Consider the following 20,318-nt stretch of genomic DNA (forward strand, 5'->3'; position numbering starts at 1 on the left):
GGCGAAAACTAACTTTCTGTGTAGAATTCAAGTGGAGTCCAGTGGGAAACCAAGAACAGAGCTTGTAAGTTAGTCTGAAAATGCAAAGAAAAACCTTGTGGTTTTCAGTGTTACGAACGCACTAGGTCTATGCTTCCAAGATGCAGAAATTTAGGTAAAACAGTGAAAATATCTCTGGAGTTTCCAGCTTCATTATCTAGGTTATATTATAGCACTTCTTTTTTCTAATAGGCAGATCATTTAAGAACTTATTTCAATGAAGATCTGTGAGATTTGTTCTTACAGTTGATTTTTCCCCCTTATCCTTGAAATACTGTTTCATGCCTTTTGTAACTGCAGCATGGGATCTGAGCCTACAGTAAGGAGTAGTGAGACCTAATGGGTTTTAATATTCCCTCTCCTTGTTTCTTAAATTATGAAGTGAGATATGTTTTATCTGTTTTGATAAAATGCTGTACTACTAGGCACCTACTTTATTCTTGTAGTTCAGCAAATAAAAACATCCTATAAACTGCTGTTATTTTCATTTGGAAAAAGTCTTCTGTTGAAGTTCAGCTTCCAAATTTTTGGAATTCTGTGAAATAAGATTATTTTTTTTTAGCTGTCATTCAGATGTTACATTTGGTTCCTGTACTCAGTATTCCTCTGCAACTGCAAGTTTCAGACTGTTTTCATCTGGCTGTTGATCCTTTGTGCAAATGCAGTTTTCCAAATATTTTTGATGTTATTTATTTCTGAATGTCTTGTTCTAGAGTAAGGCTGAATGACTGTCTCCTATTCGGAGAAGGATGAGGGGCTGTAGAAGGATTCTGTCTGAAGCAAGGTGATGGCAGTTGTGGTACCTGTCTGATTCTTGTGGTATAAGTCAGATTGCTTCGCGATTTGCTTCACTAAAATTTAACAGGTGGATTTGAGAGAGCCAAGTTTTGGCAGGATAGAACAAAAATCTACTTTTTTGCCTTTATTCTGCCTTTAATGTTTCCACCTGCAACAAAACAGTTACATTGAAACCACAGCGATTTTTGTTGTTGTTGTTCAGAGTTATTTTTTCCCCCTCCAATTGAAAGCAGGTGGTCTAAATACTGACATTGCTATATCTTTCAGTTTCTATACAGATAAAAATAGGGATTGCTCTTTCTCTTTGAAATTGTAGGTGTCTGCTTTCAGTTTTAGGAATAAAATGAACTCTCCCTTCCTGTCCTTAAATTTCTTAATATGATTGGGATTTTATGGCAAAATAATAGTGAAGCTGATGAACTTAAATTTCATGTTTTCTACAGCAAATTGATGCCTTGCTGTCTGGTTTGACAGACTTAACCATTTTTTTTTTTCATACTTATCCCAAGTGATGCTTTCCTTAAAAATCCAAGTGTGTAGTGTTTTTCCTGAGAATTAGGTTTACTTTGAGGACAGGTTTGAACAGGAATTCTTTTTTAAGGCGTTTTTTCTTAAATTAAAAAAAGTTTTGGTGAAGAGAGTGAGCTAATTATGATAAAAGACTTAAGTACTGAAGATTCATGAACTGTGTTGTGTAAATCTGTGATGGCTTTTAGTGTTTAGTGATTGAAAACTATTTATGAAAATGATCTGGCTCATTATTTTCAAATAATTAGGGTAGTTAGTAAATTATTCTGAAAAGTAAGTTGAATGTATGTGTAAAAGATGGATAGGACTGTCAGGGAAGTGTTCAGAAGGCAATATTCTGGTAAACTTTTCGTTCTTTATGCATATGTGGTGTGAGAGTAGAAGAAAAAAGAAACTACAAGTAAAGCTAAATGAAACCCTTGCTAACGAGAGAAACAAAGATAAAGGTAGGCATTTGATATGAATGGCAAGTGGCTGGGTTGCCAGTCCAGGGAGCATCTGAGCAATTACTGAAGAAGTATGTGCCATGGAGAATCAGAAAGAAGAGGAGAGAGGAATGGAACAAACTCAAAGCCTGACCGAAGTAGGCATGAAACCTTCTTTGCTTTAGGTTACTGTATTTCCCACAGTACTTTTCTGGTATGGCTTTCACATCATAAGCAATTGTAGTTTGCTGGCATGTTACTGGCCTGGGAAGCTGTTCTCTGTAGCAAAGAGTGGGAGTAAAAGTGGTTGCCAAGGCAGTCTGTTTATGTTCAGAGTAAGAAAAATGCCTGAGAAAGCCTAGGGTAGAACATTACTACTACTTAAAGGAATATACTGTAGTTTTTTAACCTTCTGTTACCATTTTAAAAATAAATTTACATTATCATTCTGTCTTGTATTCAGATAAATTCCTAGACCTCTTGTGGCGTTAATGAAAGATGAGTTCCATTTATGACATTGTGGTGCCTTCAAAATGGTGATTTTGAAGATATGCTCTAAATTTGAAAGTAGTGTTGTGCCTCCTCTCTGTAAACTTAATTGGGTGATAGTGAGGAACCTAGGTATGGCTGCTTGCCTGTGTATCAAACATTGCTGCTCTCTTTAATAAAGAGGAGAACTTCTTCTTTCCCTCCCTCTCCCAGATGCTTTCTAGATGTATTTTCCTGACATGAAAAGTCTGTGTGTTTCCAGCCCACCTTGTGCAAGTTTTTACTTTGAGTCTCAGCTATCCTGAGACATGCTGTAATCACAAGGCATTACCACGAGAGCTGGAATGCTTGCTGCATGAAAACCATTGTCTTTCATTTCTAGCTCTGTCGTTGCTCTGCCAGTGCTTCCTGCTTCCTGCATTGCTGCCTGTGCTAAATCTTACCTCTTCTATGTGCTGCAGGGGAGCACTGTTCACAAATGTTCACCTATTTGGGGAAGGTTTAAGTATAAAAGGGTCAGGAGTGAGTATGATAGTGCAAAAGGAAGTAAAGCTGAGTGTATTCCAGACACGAGAGTTATGCATAGCGTGTACCTAAATAGAGTATTTAATTTCTGCTAAGCTTTTTGCAAAGGTAAGAATTTATAAGGAAAACTGGTGAATTTTGCCTCTGCCAGCTGGGTTGAATATTGATGTTTTTCTCTTACCTGCCTGAAACAGTGGTTCATGGAAAACAGGACTCAAGACTATTGAGTCTTCAAGCACTTTAACTTCTCTGCTTAATTGAGCCGTATTATTCAGTTCTCTCCCATGCCTGATGGGACATTTGTCTCGTTCTCCTTGTTTGTTTTCCCTTTTTTTGGTTGCTTTTCTTAAATAACTCAAAGGTTTATTTTCTGAGAAGACCACCCCTTAATTCTTTTAGGGCTCAACAGAGAAGTACCAGTTCTTCTGTTTAGTTTAAGATTTTCTCAGTGTTTCTTCATGTTTCTTACACAAATGAGTTTTATAGGTGTGTTATGTTTTTTCCCCCGGCCTAATTATCTTTCACTTGAGGTTTGCCTGAGCTGCATACTTCTGTTGTCTCTTTAGACAGGACCAGGTTTCTGAGTTTATTTCAGGACTATTAAATGAGAAACTTTGCTAGTGACTTTAATAGATACAGGATTTAGCCCAATGCTGTTACTTTCTTGCCCTGGCACTGTTTACAGCTTCCTCAGTTTAAGTAGTTTTCTGTTAATAGAATTCACATGCTGTTTGCCGTTTTCCAGATTAACAGAGTTGTTAAATAAGATCACGTCTGGTGCCAGTTCCCTTTGCAGCCACTTTACAAACTTTCTGCACTCTGATAAATGTGTTGCAATTTGTTTAATTTTAATGTGTTTATAGTACTTTAGCAGGCTTTCATGTTGTGATGGTTTTGATGGTCAAATCAAATTATATTAATAAGAGACATGTGAGACAGAGTATCAAGTATTAGATCAGAAATCCAAATATACTTGATCAAAAATCCTTGTAATGTACACTATTTCTAGTTCTAGCTTAAAAGTCTTAAATATTGTCGTGGTTTTGGCTGGATCGGCCAATCAGAATGACAGATGGCCCTCTCTCCTCAGAGAGGAGAGGAAGAGTTAAGGAGATTTAGGAGTTTAAAAAAAGGACTAAACTACTTTAGTGAAAATAATAATAAATAAGAAAATAGTAAATAATAATAGAATAATAAAAATTAAAGGAAAAAAGTATACAATATATACAAAACTGTATCCAGCTCCCAGGATGACGATCGCGTCACCAGCAGACACAGGGAAAGTCCCAGACTGGAGTGAGCGGTGGACAGGAGCTGAATTCCGGAACTAAAGTCAGGAATGCTCAGGTTGGTATCAAAGGCAGATGAACAGACAGGGTCCTCCTCAGACGTTGGCCATGGAAGAAAAAGATGAGGCAGAGCTGCCTTGCCCCATTGATCCCTCAGCTTTTATACTGAGTGTGATGCATATGGGATGGAATACCCTGTTGGTCAGTTTTGGGTCATCTGTCCCGTCTGCTCCTTCCTGCAGGTGGGACCCCTCTACGCTTCTCTGCTTCTGACCCTCTAACGGGGCAAGCAGCGAAGTTAGCTGACCTTGGTTGTTATAGCAATAAGTCTAAGGAAGAGCCTCTGTGCATACCGTTCCTTGGTATAATCAGGTCTTACCACTCTGAGAGGGAACAGTTTCTGAACAAGATGCTGTTACTTTCAGACTTCAGTCAGTTAGAAGAGGCCCAGCTAAAAAGTAAAATTACAAATCAGAAAATTGGTTCTGTTTTACCTCAAACCAGGACAAATATATCTGGCAAAACCTTTCACTGTGAATCAGTTTTCATGACTGGTGAACTCTGCTGGTTTCTAAATGTTTAGATATATTAAATGTAATAGTCTATTCAGAGAAGATACTTGACATTTTTTTGTTGAAAATATAAAAGTCTGGTACTCTGAGTGAAAACATCTTCGTGCTGTAGGAGGCCAGGACTTAAAGCTGTAGCCTAATTTTCTCTGTCTGAATTTAAGGAACAATTAGTGAAGACTGATCAGCATATGAAGCCTAGCAAACACTGCTTAGATTGTCAGTAACTATTTAATACACTTTTTTTTTGGCTAATAGATCTGAAGAAGGTGGTCTGTTTCTGGTTTTAGGTGTTTGCAGTAACTTGCAAAAGTAATAAAACAGAAAATAGAAGGCATAGGAGATATTATTCTAGGAGGTTTTAAACATAATAGCTCTCCTACATAAAGGTGTATTCCACATTAATATTTTTCTGAACAAAATTCATTAAATAAAAACGGGGTAAGTTAGTTAAAATGTGTTTTAGAGTTAGTCTCCTGCAGCTGCTTTCTCACTTTATCTGAAGGAGTTTCCCAGGATTCCTATAAGCTTGTCCAAAATCCTCTTTTAATTCATGCTTGCTTGCTGTGTTTTGGCACAGGGATGTGCATTATTTTTTGTCTTCCATGTAGACAAGTTTGTTCCCTACTGTGGAAAGTAGGATTTTTTTGCATTGTAGGCTGTGTAAGGATTCTTGATAAAATGATGTCTAGATAGTAAGTTCAGCGTTTTCAGTAGCCTCTAGAGCAGTTTCTGGTGTATGTATGTGGTGTCCCAGCAGTATATTACAGAGATGAAAGAATCTGCAGATTTGTATGTAAAATGTTTACAAAGAAAGTGATTGCTATTTTTATTGTGTAGAGAGAATATATGTTTAGTATTGACAAGAACTGATTGAGGTTATGTACAGGTATCTTGGCTTATTTCAGATCAGAATAAATGAGCAATGTTTAAGCCTCCTCTTACAGAAGTATTTGTATAGTATCTCCTTTTTCAGTGATTTGGTACTTCGGCAAATGAACTTTACAATGTTTTTTTGGACAATGATCAAGAAGTTTATATTGATGTTTTTTGTTTGGTTGGAATTTTTTTTGAAAAAGGCAATATTTAAAAGTTGCATGCACAGGGTTTACTAGTTGGCTGTTACATGATCCATCTGAAGTTCTAAGAAAACAACTTCCCTCCTTCATCCAGTTTTGGCTAAGGTGATAGTAAAACCACCAGTGTTTCTGGGATCCATTTTAAAAAATTAAAATGTTCACTCAGTGTTTTTATTTGCATTGATGGTGGCGAAGTTGCTCTTGGACTTACTGTATAAATGTCATTGGTGTCATGGGATGCCATCTGCTGGGCAGTATGATTGGTCCAAATGAGATATGTAGAACCTGCCTGTGAGAGTCGTAAAGCCTAAAGTAAGACTACTTAGGAATTTTTTCATTAAGATGTTGAAGAACTACAAATACTTTGTTAACATTTCAGTATGTTTCTTGAAGGAGTAAAAACAGCCCTACCTGTTACATTTAGATGTTATGGCCTTCCTCTCAAAGTTGGACCTTTAGAAGAGATGTTGGGTGACTTTTTCAGTATTCAGTGAATTTTTGTTGGTGTTTTGGGGAAATATAAGTGGTTGTAATGGTCGTTTTGTTCTTTGGCTGATTTTAGTACTACATTATTAAACTAATTTGTGTAATCAAATAGAAATTGATGGACTGACTAACATAGGTTACAAATTCAAGTTAGGAAGCAGTGAAATGAAGCTAACTAACACAACTTTACTTCATCTCTTACACATAGGCCTTAAGATAATAAGTTTAATTACCTGGACAGATACTAGTTTGTGTCTGAGACACTCCTCCCTGATTGCCTCGGTGCACAGGATGGACTGCTCTGAGGATGAGACAGGTATTCTATTGCACATCTGAAACAGAGATATGAAGCAGTCAGCTGTGTGAGGTTCTTGTTGTGGTGTCAGAATTAGAAGGCATGGTGAATCAGTGAATTGAGGAACTTCAGAGAGAAAAGGATAGTTTCATGGGAAAGGCAGGTGACTGTTGCTGTGGGGAACCATCTTTCTCTCTACTCTGTGTGATTCCTGCATAGTGTTGGGTGTGTTTTGCAGTGCTTACTAATCACTTGTTCCCAATAACTTAGGTGACTGAAACCATTCTGTGTATAACTTCTACAACTTGAGATGCGGAAGCAAAAATGGAAGAACTCCTTTTGGTAGCAAGCAGACTGATGCTCATGTGTTAGGACCAAGGATGGAACTTGCTGGGCCAGTCGGACTGCCTGATTCCTTAAGACCAGCTCTAGACAAGTACCAGACACTGTGCAAGTGGGCTTCATGAAACTTGTTGATGACAGGGAGGTTGCAGAGATCTGTTTCTACTCTGGCCTCTGAAGAGGAAGGAGGAGTGCTGTTCAGAAAATAAAAGTCTTCTTGCCTTTCTGGTCTAATGTAGGTCTGATACCCTCCCTGCTTTCTTTCCAGTTCCAAGCCAATGTTATCTCTGCCTGCAGCTTCTTTTTGCAGACATGCTAGTCTGGTTGCTTTGTCTTCCAGCCTGCTATAGGAAGGTATTGCATGTTCAGACCTGTTGCACACAGGATGTGTGAGGGGATGGAGCATTTTTAGTTATTTCAAGGGTATGGTGTGTGAATTTTCTGTTCAGCACTTGGAGGTACAAGGCTGATGGAGCATGCTCTGTGTTGTAGGTCTCCTTGATGTTTGTTTTCACAATCTGCTTTAGTAAACATATAAGAAAAAATAAACAAAAGTCAGAGTTCTATGGTTTGGCTGAATTTCTGGTGAAACTTTCAGAAGTTTCTGGTGAAACAACAGAAGTTTCTGTTTCTAGAAAATAACCTCTCAAATTAGGCAGTTTTCTGCATTAAGAGATGAGGCTATTAAAGTAAGAAACCCTTGACATTTCTTTTTTTTTTTTTAAGGTTATCAAATGGTATATATTCTTATCTTTAGTCTTAGGGGTAACACAGGGTAATGGAAACTGTTAGTTGCTGAGGGCAGCTGCCCCGGAGCTGGCCTGATGCGCAGCACACTGGCAGATCTCGGCACACAGGGATTTTCCTGAGGTAGGGAAACGTCAGGACAGCAGAGAGACCTGGCAAGACCTGGCAGCTCGTGTGGGAGATGCTGACAAGGCCTGGGTATTGCCAGAGCAATTGTGGTCACTCTCCCTATACAAAGCAGCCTGGGGAGTGTGAGCCACCGGGAGCTTGGCCAACAGAGCAGGCAAACAGCATGGGGTGGCGTGGTAGTTTGTGTGGGAGGCTACTCAGGGAGGGCACCTCTTCAAAGAAGGGACATTCTACTATCTGAGTGGGCGACTTGAAGTACATGTAACTCAGCAACCAGGCAGTATTCTGTGACCATCTGCACAGGTCAAGGGCACTCATCCTACCTGACCCTCAAAGCAAAATGGTGAGCACTTGTCTGAGAGCGAAAACTGCAGGTCTGCCTTGGGGATCTGCACCATCTACCCCAGCTCCACCCAGACAGAGCTGCTGAAGGCAGAGGCTGCAGTGCGGACTCTGCAGGAGGTGCCTTGACCTTTCTCCCTGGGCAGGGACAGGCAGCAGACATGCATGCGAAAGGTGTGCCCAGGTGAAGGAACTCCTGCCGCAGGAGGTGGTGAGAAGGCTGCGTAACATCAGGGAGGCTGAGAAGGAGTTAGATATCTGGTTCCAAGCCCAGTCCGCAGTGGACCCACAGCCAAATAACCAAAACCTCCCCCCCCGCCCCGGCACACATAGAAGTGAGGGGGGCCAATAATGCAAAAGAATGAAAGCTTGAAAAGCAAGGACCGTCAGGAGAAAAGAGACTTCCCCTGAAACCTGAGGTGCCCTTGCAGAACTGCTTCACTGCTCTGCAGATAGAAGAGGAAAGACTAGTCACACCAGGAGAGACACTGGAGCTGAGTAAGGCAGCCCAAGAAAAAGCAATGGGTGATAATAGTAAGCGACTCTCTTCTGAAAGATACATAGGCACACATTTGCCAGCCTGACACACCCTCTAGGGAGAAGTGCTGCTTACTGGGGGCTTGTATCAGGGATGTCACTAAGAGACTACCAAGCCTTGTACGGTCCTCTGACTATTATCTGCTGCTGCTGTTTCATGTGGGCTTCAGTGATACTGCCAGGACCAATCTGAGGAGTATCAAGAAGGACTACTGAGCCCTAGGAGAAGTGGCAAAGGAATCTGGAGCGCAGGTATTTTCATCAGTCCTCCTGGTCAAAGGGAAGGGGGTTGATAGACCCAATTGAATTTGACAAATCTACAAACGGCTACAGGACTGGTGCCGCAGCCAGGGGTTTGGCATCTTAGACCATGGGACTCGCTTTGAGAAACAAGGTCTGCTGGGGCTTGTGGTCCACTTGTCAGAGAAGAGGAAGAGCATCTTTGGTCATAGGCTTGCCAAGCTTGTGAAGAGGGCTTTAAACTAATGGTGCTGGCAGAGGAACCTCAATGCATCCCACTCCTACTACTATCATGACAATGCAATTGTAGACAGTAAGTCAGCTTTACTGGGGGCTGAACCTAAATGTCTCTATGCAAAAGCTGGTGAGACCTTACCAGCACAGGTTAGAGGGAGCACACCTATTGTTGTTGTTATTATTAGACAGAATCACCTCCTTCGACCTGCTGGCCACACTTCCTTTAATGCAGCCCAGGATACTACAGCTTTGAAGCCCCCAGCATAAGAAGGAGATGGACCTGTTGTGTAGTCCACAGGAGAGCCATGAAGATGCTGAGAGGGCTGGAGCACCTCTTCTATGAAGAGAGGCTGAGAGAGTTGGGGTTGTTCAGCCTGGAGAAGAGAAGGGGAGACCTTATAGCAGCCTTCCAGTACCTAAAGGGGGCCTACAGGAGGGATGAGAAGGGGCTCTTTATGAGTGAGTGTAGTGATAGGACAAGGGGTAATGGTTTTAACCTGAAAGAGGGTACATTTAGATTAGATACTAGGAAGAAATTCTTTACCTATGGGGGTGGTGATGCACTGGAACAGGTTGCACAGGGAAGTTGTGGATGCCCCATCCCTGGGAGTGTTCAAGGCCGGGCTGGATGGGGCTTTGAGCAACCTGGTCTAGTGGGAGGTGTTCCTGCCTGTGGCAGGGAGGGGGTTGGAACTACATGATCTTTCAGAACCCTTCCAACCCAAACCATTCTATGATTCTTTGGTTAGAAACAGCCGAACCAGTTAAATAGAATGTCTTGTTGTAAGGCCTTGGGTTGCCATGTGGCATGAAGACTACAGATGAGGTAGTTGATGTCAAGAAAATTTATCTTAAAAACAAAACAACAAAAAACCCCACCACAAAACCCAGACCAACTCAGTGAAAGCACATCTTACACTGAAATGTGTGAGATGCATATTAAAAGTACTGTTACTTGTGATCTTCTGAATTCAAAAATAAAATGCAGTGCACAGGTTGCAAGTTCTTGTACCATGAAAAAGGCAGCACAACTTCTTAATTTTCACTTGCATGCTTACGTTGGCATTTCTGAAAGGGAATTTTGAAAGGTAGAAATGTTAAAGTTTGTTCTGTCCCCTCGAAATTCAGTGGTACTTTTACATGTAATTCTGTCAGCCTTTGAGAAGGGTGAACTCGTTTAGTACGTTAGGTAAGGTAGGAAGAAATGCTTAAGTGGCATTTTCTTTCTGAAGAAGAAATCAATGACAGTCTAATTTTGTGTTTATGTTGGATGTTAAAGAAATTCAGTGATCCTTGCTCTGACCACTGATGAATTAAAAATAGTACCTGAATTACAGGCCAGAAGGTTGGGTTTTGGAGGACATTTTGCTGCTGACGGGAATGTTAAATGGTGAAACTACTACTTATTAATCTAATGTCTTCTATGAATCTAATGTGTTGCTAAAACAAAGAAGTTTAATTCTCAGGGGTAGCACAAGGATTAAATACTGTTTTCAGGAGCTAAATATTGCTGTCTTCACTGGCTGAATACTTGAGATGCAGGCTTCATATGTGTTTTAAATGTTCTCTAGTGGTTAGTGATGTCACTTCTCTGAAATCTCTAAAAATTAAATGCTATATCCAAAGTATTGATAAAGTTTAGCAGCTCACGTTGTTTGTGGCAGGAACATATTCCAGTGTCTCTATATAGCTTATCTTTCATATGTTCTTCATACGAAAAAAAACCAGCTGCTGGATTCTCCAGAGCTTCTCAAGTCACTTTTATCTGGGCCAGGTTGCTGGGCTCTTAATGTTATTGTTCTGATTGTCTGTAGTATCTGAAGAGGCCAAGTGTGGAAGAACCTTTTGGTCTGTTACAAATGGGTGTCTGTCCAAGGAGGTAATGGCTTGGGACATTCAGGACACTTTAATTGATGTTGTACTGTAGCTTTGCTTGTAATTTGTAAAAACAAATTAATCCTGGTATATGTAATACTTGAACCACATATCTGCCCAGCATTATTCTCTCCATTGTGAATCAGATTATGTGCACTCTCTGGTGTGCCTGTTAAACCCAGGCAAAGTTGCTTTCATTGTAGTTAATTCTGAGCAAACCCAATTCTATGTCATAAGAACAAATTATATTTGGCTATTGGTATCAAAGTATGAAATGTGTTGGGGAGAGGAGTTGTTCTGGCTTTGTGGTTTTTTTAATGACATCACTATTCATCATGCTACATACAAAATGCCTGCATGATAGTATCTTCCCTGAGGTCATTGGCTTGGATTAGGTGAAGATGTGGGATGCCTTGGGATAAAAGTAGTAAGAATTTTGTATTGAAGGGGTAAAACATGTTTTATTAATGGGACTGCTAGGTGTCTCATGATTCATTTCACTCAAAATGTGGAGCTGGAGGGACTGAGGCTGTTAATATTGCGAGGGAATACTGCTGAAGAAACTTTCAGAACTTGGAAGTTTGATAATTGAAGGTAAAGTGAACCAAAACTCATTAGGCTTTTAGCACAATGCTACCCTCTAGTGGAACAGTGTTGCATTAAAAAAACCATTTGTCGGTGAGCAGCAATGTCTTGATTAGACATGATATATGTTGTGCAGTATGTGCGTGTACTTGTATAGCAGTAACAAAGTAGAAGAAAATTTGAGGAAGCCACCTTTATCATCTATGATAATGAAAATGTAATCTGGAACTGGAATGGATATTTCTGACTCTGATAACTTCTTTGCAAAGAGTGAATCAGAAGTTTTCATTGAATAGCAGTTACATTCACTGTTAATAAGATTTCATTCAAGGATTCTTTCAAAAGTCAGTAGCATTTTGTGCAAGTCAGAAATGTACGCTATCTAAATCCTTGTCATGCATTGCTCAGGCTCTTCTTTTGGTTGTTTGCTTTTGTTCCCTGTTTCAAAGTGAACCCCTCCAGACCATGTTTTCTTATCAAAACCTGTGATTAATATGGATGCATCCAGTTTATTCAAACATTCCTGAATCTGCAACTTACCTACTGTATTTGCAAATGTAAGGTAGATGCTGGGAAGTGCTGGATAGGCATCTAGTGAAAGACATGCTGTGCTGACTGGAATGTGTTACCTTTGAGCGTTCGGGGTTTGTGTAGGGAAAAGAAATGAACTCTTGGAATTCCAGTTGATGTAAAGAGGAAAGTGGAGAAAAATAAAAAACAAAATCAAAGCTTTGATAAGAAAATAAGTGTTCATTGTAATAGAAAAAATAGGGTGTAAGGAGATTATTTGCCTGGGTATTTCAGTTTCCAGATCCCAGGTTGGATAGATGGGTGAGGTTTTGGCAGCCAAGTAACAGGCTAGAAGTGGAATGGGAAAAGCTGTAACGGACTTGACTTCGGTGAGACTGTTGTAAACATGGAAGAATAAAGGATGTAACCTCTGGAAAAGAGACCCTACTGGATTCAAGACATGGTCTGGGGATTTAAGCATGGGTTTAGCTCCCAAACTGAGGCTTTTAATTTAATTATCACTTTTGTGGTTTTTATTCTCTGCTACACAAAAGGATATAAAAGTACATCCCCTGCTGTCAGCCTGTTTCTCAAAATGGAGCATAAGTGTGGCAAAATATTAACCTTGAAAGATTTAGGAAGCATGCTGTCTCTATAACTTTGTTATCCTCTTGGTCTGACTTCAGCAGCTATAGCAATGCGTTATGCTAATGTTAGTTTTTCTGTTCAGTAGACTTCCTGATAATTGATCATGAGAAGAAAAATTCATCTGTTTGAAGACCTTGTTGTACATTTCCACTGGAAATGTTCTTAAGTTTTACTTACAAACATTATGCTGTGATTTATGTTTATGAATGAATTTCTCGAAAGTTTATATCACAAAGTTTGTGGGGGTTGCAGTTTGGAATGACATGGGGAAGTATTGCCATGAAGAAAAATGTGTAAATGAAAACTCCTTAAAAACATGTCTGTCTCTGAGTAGGAACAATCTAGATGCTAGAGAGAACATGTGACAGGAGGAGTTTATTGCAAAGAGGCTTACATCTGCATTAAATCAACTGTTCTGAGCTTAAAGGAAAAAAGTGGGGAAAATACGACTTACTGGAGAACCATGGCTTAATACTTCATCTGAAAAGCAGTTAGTGTCTGACATGGCAGACTTAGTTTAACCTGGAGTCTTATTTCAGTGTGATATCTAACTTGCTGATCAGCTGTTTTCTAGAAAGTTTAGTAGGCAACAAAAAGACTTTCAGTGCTGCCAATAAGTGTCTTGTGTATAGCATGCATTGTTGGAGAGATATGGATACTGCATAGGTAAAATTTTATGGAAAAATTGCGTGGGAATAAAGCAAACAACCCAATTGAAGCAATGAAATTCATTCTACAGAGTTAACAAGCAGGTGTTCTCAGAAGTTAGGTTGCTCTCAGTGTAACAATCTTTGATTTGGACAGATCCTTCAGAGTTTATGGATGAAATTTCAGGAGAAAAGTGTGTCAAGTGAGAAAGATTCTTTTTTTAAGAAAAGCAAACTTTGAAGATGGTAACACAGCCATCCTCAAAATGTAGCTCTTCGAAGCTATTAACAAAGATTCTTGAAATACTTTCTTCTAATACACTGCTCCATGTAGATTGATGCTTTCAAAGTAGATACTGAGTGAGGCAACTGAAGAAATAGGTTCAGTATTCCTATAAGCATGGTGCTTAGACATTAGAAATGATTAGATAATGCCTTAAGCTATCCCTGTAGGTAAAGTGACTAAAGGAAAAAATGGTAAAACTTTGTCCACTGTTCATCTAAATGTGATGATGCAATTGTTTGGACAGGTAGCAGGGATTTAAAAGAAATTACTTACTGTTGCATTCCTGTATTACATGTGGGAAAGCTTCTGTTCAGATTCTACAGAGTAGAGTAGCGCAACAAAAAAATGCAAAAAAACCACCAGTCCTCTGTCAGTTAGGCTTCAAAAAAAATAAGGAGGTGGCTAATGTGACCATTTTGGTCTGACAGTTTTAATTCTCTCAAGTTGTCTGTGCTTTTACCAAGCTATGAAGAATACATCTTGGCTGGTGCTGAAAGAGGATGTTGGTCAAAATCCTGCCTTAATTATATACACCAGCTTCCTTCATGGAGGCCCTGAAGTTGCTACTGCAATTGAAGGAAGTTTATGTTAGACTTGACGTATTACAGGATGATGACACTTATACTTAGTTAAGTAACCAAGAGAGAATCGAAACAACACAGAGAGAAATTACAACCTTTGGAAGCTATAAAACCTTTTTCTGATACATGCAGTGTGACTACCTTTCAGTGCAGAGATTTAGCTTGAGAAGGAAATAGGATGGAGAGAACTGGTGCAGCCTGACTCCAAAACACAGCTTAACTTTTTTTCTGCTTTTCAAAATGGAAAAAGGTCCTAATTTCTACCCCACGTATAATGTCAGGGATGGTTATGAAGTTTTTCAGAATTAAAGTGTTAGTAAGTGTGAGAGAAAAGGCTGAAAAGCTAGTGGAGTTTTGTCAGTGGTTGGTTTGCTTATTGTTGTTTTTTCCTCTTGATCAGCCACTGTATACCGTTCGGCTTTTACGAGTGTTTGGCCCAAGATTCCTAACTGAACAGTCAAAATACCAGTCATTGCTACTAGGTAAAGGTGCCTGTAGGAAGATGCAACTGAAGAGATTTTATAACTTAACCTAATACTATTTCAGGTGCTTGAGTCTGGCCTTATTTTACTTCAAGAATTCAAGATTCTAATTTTGGGACAGCAGCATCTTTTAAAGACATAAATACGTTTAAAAATAGTCAGCTGCACATGTCAGAGATGACTGGCTCCTTTTAATTGTTCAAAGGCAATAACAAATTTGCCTCTTATTAAAAAAAAGTGCATTTATTGCTGTTTTAAAGCAATTTTGTTTGTTTACAGGTGTCAGCTGTGATGCATGTTTAAAAGGAAATTTTCGAGGTCGCCGATACAAGTGTTTAATTTGCTACGATTACGATCTGTGTGCAACTTGTTATGAAAGTGGTGCAACAACGACAAGGCATACAACTGACCACCCGATGCAGTGCATATTAACAAGAGTAGATTTTGGTAAGTGATAACTTCAAACTCTAGTACTTTGCTACTATGTTGTTTCTACAAACACGAATGGATTTTCGTGTTTTTACTTATTCACTTCCCATGTTAGCACACCGAAAATAAAAGCAAGTTCTCATCTTCTAAAACCAGGCTTTTTTTGTTTGATTTTTAGCATACAACAACTGATTTATTTAGTTCTTTTAATTGGTGTGTATATATTAATCTTTTATTTTGGTCTGATAAAGCAGGTAATAAATATACTTAATAACAATGACTACTCCTAATTAACTTCGAATTCAGAAGATATGCACTGTAGCACTTAAGTAAAGCATTCTCCCCCCAGTATGCTTTAAGTGCTACAGTGTACAAGCAGAAAAGTCCTGGGAGATTTTGCAGGAATGTTACTCACTGGTGGCTTATGTGGAACTCTAGGTACAGCAGGGATAGTGTTGGACTGTGCACAGTATAAAAGACTAGTGGCAAGGACTAGCATATAGTGTTCTTAGAACTCCTTTGAAGATCTACTAATTTAAGAATTATTTCTGACTGTAAGGCCATGTCAATATTTAAAATAAAAAAATAATTGTTCTTGTCTCCTATCCTGCTGTTGTTTCTACTGTATCTTATTTGTAACAGGTTGTAACTCACGAGATACTTCTGTGACAAATCACTGGTCTAAAATCCAGCTGATGCTGGACATGTATTTCATTTTTATGTTCAGCCCACAGGGCTAGCATTTTAATACAAATTTTTTTTTAGCGATTCCAGCTGTATTGTTCTTTATGTTTTGAATGCTTTTAAGAAATCATTATGATTTCTTAAAAGCTGAAGTCTTATGAATTTTAAATTGCTTCTTTACCTTTTTGATTAAAACAGAAGTAAAATCTACTTCTTTAATGCATTAAAGATTAGAAAGTAGCTATATATAGGGACATGCAGTTGGTTTCTCAAAATGGCCTTTGAATGAAGATGTCCTTCACTTTCTTCTAATTCTCAGGCCTCTGCTTGCCTTAAGACTGCCTGGTCATGACTTAAAAAATCCAGGCCCTGGGATTCCAGGGTTTGGAAGGAAATAACTTGGTGTGCATTTTTGATAACGCACTACCATTCCAGCTTGCATATATTTCTTCTTGGACTTCTTTTTTTTTTTGGTCTCACTAATGAGGTAAAATTCTCTGTGTACGGTATATTAATTCAGAATTCTGGTCACTGTTTGAGAGGCGCAGTTCAAACTTCTAAGCCCTTTAGCAACAGTTATCTTGGGTTGTTAACACATGGGCTAACAGGACAGCATTGCTGTGAACACTAAAAGCTCATCATAGTGGTCAGAGAACTGAAACGTGCTTGCTCTGAAGCCTTAAGCTAACAGTAGATGTCAAAGCATTCAGTGACTGCACTGAGGAAACTTGTTCTAAACACTACTCACTTTAAAAAAAAAAAAAAAAATAATCTACCATCAGTACCTAAGAATATCTAGGAAATATATTTTATTTCTTGCAACTTGGCTGTTTCTCTTTTGGAAGTCTTTGATATATGTATCTTTTGGTTTAATACATTTTATTTGTGTATGTTGTGGGGGTGGAGAGGGGTTATTTTTTACTTTTTAAGTCTGCATGAAGAATACAGGTGATGAGGGGAAAGAAAGTTCATAGTGAGGTATTGAGATGGGTAATAGGATTCCAAGGGCTACTTCATCTTTGCTTGGTGTTTACGCTATTGTGGCTTTTTTAAATAAGAAGAATAAGAAAACAAGCTGTAGGAATTTCATATGTCTTGATATCTGAGCATTGCTCCCACAGAACCACTGTTGGTTAAAAAAAAAGTAAATAATGCTGCAGCTCAGCTCTGCAGCAAGGTTTCTCGTTTAATTAACACTGTAGAACAAGAACAGGGAAAGAATACATCACCACCAGATTGTGAACCACAGCAAAGATTGATGGCTCCCAAGTAATCCTGACCTTGCAAGTTTATACACTGGAGAATGGATTAGGGATTATTTATAAATAAACATATTCCTTAGGGCTCAGCAAGGTCTGTGGCATGATTTTTAAAATTTTTTTTTATAGTTCCCTGTAGAATATAAAACATAAAGGAGTGTGCCTTTACAGTATTGTACAGATGCTTAGAGAAACCAAAGTTAACTTTTCAAAGGGCTTTGTGTAGCCAAGGAAATCATGTGACTTTGAGGAACATCCAAAAAATTAGGAGCTAAGGTATTTTCAATTAGAAAATCAATAATGAATTATTGGACTAGTCTAGAATGACCTGTTTCAGAGTTGTCAGGATAGCTCTACTAATCAATATTAAAAATAACCAAGGAAGCAGATATTAATGGGTTAAAGGAAAATAATCTCTAGGGGCAGATTGGCAATGTAAAACTAAATGACATAAAAGTAATGAAGACTTCAGTCACTTCCTAGTGACATTAGAAGCCAAATGAAAGGAGAATGTTTTCTAATGTGTGACAGTATGAGTAGGGAGTTTTCCTAAGGGAAACTTCAGTAGAAACACAGAGTGGAAGGCTGCTCTTATAGGTGGATGTGTGAATTGTTGTTTAAGTGGACATTGACAAACTTCAGTACTGTTGACTGTAATCAGGTTTGATGCAAAGGTATGGAAACTGTTTGTAATAGGAGTAAACAATTTTTGCTGATGGTGGGGATGGAATTGGACAGCTGGTAAAATAGGAGTGTTTTACCAAGAAGGAAGTACAGTGGGGGATCCTTCCATTGCCAAACTGATATAAGCACTTCAGAGGCAGGCAGTGTCATTTTTCTGATTTTAAAAGTGTGTGTGTGTGGATCAGTGAGTCATTTGCGCAAGGTCCCTCTGCAGCTGATGAAAAGGACCTGTACCTGTAGTTGCCGTCACCATTCTGGCCATATCTATATGCAGATAACAGCGGAGCTCACTTAAGTACTCTGTGCTGAAAGCTGTGACCAAGTTCAGGTTTGTGGTGACAGCTAATCGCATGGGTGATCCTATGTGGTTGTGATCGTTTCAGCATAGAAAAGGTTAACATACTGTTTACCTCCATGAAAATTCTGATCAGTCTTTAGGGTTCCTAGGTACTGTAGTAATGTTGCAGAGTATATTGCAAGAAGATGGACTTCTTCAGGTGCTCTGAAGGAGCTTTTGTTGTCATCTTGATACTTTTTGATTTATTCTTCGCTTCCTCCCTCTTCCCCCCTTGAGACTCAGAGTAGTATAGGAGCCCATATGAGAACACTGAAAACAAATAAAAATCCCTGGTGATTTTTGGCTACACATGTATTTGCTGGTTAGCATGTTCATCTTTCAGGGGTCAGTGTATGACCTAGTATTAATTTTGAAGCAAGGTGGGATCCAGAACAATGGCAGTGCTATTGTTATTCAGTCTCCATGAGACACTGGAAAAAATGCTTTAACATACACACCAAGAGTGATATAGTGCTATAACAGGGACAGAGCTTAAAATAAAATATGAAGTCTCATGTGATGACAAGAAGCCTTTAAAGCACAAATCCAATTAGCTAGAATTGCAATAGGTCTATGTAAAGAACAGGAGTGTGCTTACCAGGCAGTCATTGTACTCTTGTGCTTTTTGTGGGACAATTTGTCAGGACAGTGGAGAAGTTCAAAGCAAATTTCTCAGTTTTCTTTATCCTGAAAAAGAATCCTAAGCTGTTAGGATGTGTTGTGGTTTGGGCTGGATTTGCCAATGACAAGATGACAGATGCTCTCCCTCACCTCTCACTCCAAGGAGAGGAAGAAGAGAGATAAAGAGAGTTACCAGTTTAGAAAAAAACCTAAACTACTCTAATGATATATTAATAATAAAATAAAAAGGAAATAATTAAATAGATACAATATAAATAAATATATATAAGACCAGATTAAGTTCCTAGGAGAAGATGTCACTGGCAGGCACTGGGGAAGCTCCAGACTGGAGTCAGTGACAAATGGGAACTGGAACACACTGATGGGGATCAAAGGTAGATGAGACCCTCTAACTGTCTTGGTGGACACAAATGTGTGTGTCCGCACAACACACCCACCCAGGTCCTTTCTATTTTATTTCAATATATGCCTTGAATTGGAGAAACCAAAACTGGACCCTGTGTTGCTGGTGTTGCCTAACAAGTGCCCAGTAACCTGGGATAGTCACATCCTTTGATTTGATGGCTATTCTCTTACTGATTTAGCCCAGGTGTTCATTTGCCTTCAGTGCCGGGGCACACTACTGGCTCATGTTTGGCTTGCTGTCCGCTGGGATCCCCTGGTCCTTTTCAGCAGAGCTGCTGTCTTGGCACTGCTCAGTATTGGCAGACGGGCTGCAAATCCTCTCTCAGCTTCTGTAGCATCTGTGCTCATTCTTGGCTTCAGCATGTGCTTCCTATTGTTGGGGAGTGGCAAGACCAGGGCTGCTCCACAAGGAATAACAAACCAGGAGCTGAGGGTGACCATAGCATGGGCAGGAGCAGTGTCCTCGCTGACAGGGTGGCTGGGGCAGGGTTGGTAACAGGAGCAGGTCCTGTTGAGAGTCCCAGACAAAGCAAGTATAACAAGTCAGCTCAGAGGTCCATGCAGGAAGTGCATCTAAGGTTGGAGGATGGCTGGGTGCAGCTGCAGCATAGTTTGTGGCTAGATGGTCAGACCTTAGATGTAGCCCATGGGCAGAGGGTGTGTTGTGGAGGCCTGCTTTGAGGCTGGTCAAGGCAGCTAAGGCCTCTTGGTCAGCTCAGGGCCCTTGACACCTGCTAAGGAAACAAAACATGCAGCTGCTGATGGATGAATAACTGAATACCTGCCAAGTAATCATTGTCAGCCCCAGAAGTGTCTCTTGCACAGAAGCAGTTGCCCCAGTGCTATCTGGCTATGAGGTTGAATACTGAGATTGGCAGCTGATGAAACTGCATGAAGAAAAATGGAGGATGTACTGTTTCTTCTTGCTAGACATAACTGTTCTGGAAACTTGCTGAAGGATTGAAATAGTGATGCTCTGTCTGGAAGGAATGAGCAGCTGGTGCCAGATTCAACCAGGCTGGCATTTTACTCTAGCAAATGTGGCTCTTGCACTGCCTTTGTAGTGAAAGGAAAGAGTTCCAGGTAAGGTGAGTAGAGATCCCACCCGTCGAGTGTAGGTCCCTCCAGTTTGTAAAGCAGGACAACATTGGTGATTGTCAGAGTATTA

General features: G+C 39.6%; 1 protein-coding gene across 4 annotated transcripts in view; it reads left to right on the top strand.

Moving 5' to 3' along the window:
- The window catches only part of KCMF1 (potassium channel modulatory factor 1), a 53,966-nt gene that overhangs the window by 14,298 nt on the left and 19,350 nt on the right, over positions 1-20,318 (top strand). For all 4 annotated transcript variants that reach the window (XM_063320328.1, XM_063320330.1, XM_063320329.1 and 1 more), the window contains one exon: positions 14,990-15,157. In XM_063320328.1, the coding sequence (XP_063176398.1) occupies positions 14,990-15,157 (168 nt within the window). The remainder of the gene's footprint in view (positions 1-14,989; positions 15,158-20,318) is intronic.

This window comes from Chroicocephalus ridibundus, chromosome Z (genome assembly GCF_963924245.1).
Source record: "Chroicocephalus ridibundus chromosome Z, bChrRid1.1, whole genome shotgun sequence".
Taxonomy (NCBI): domain Eukaryota; kingdom Metazoa; phylum Chordata; class Aves; order Charadriiformes; family Laridae; genus Chroicocephalus; species Chroicocephalus ridibundus.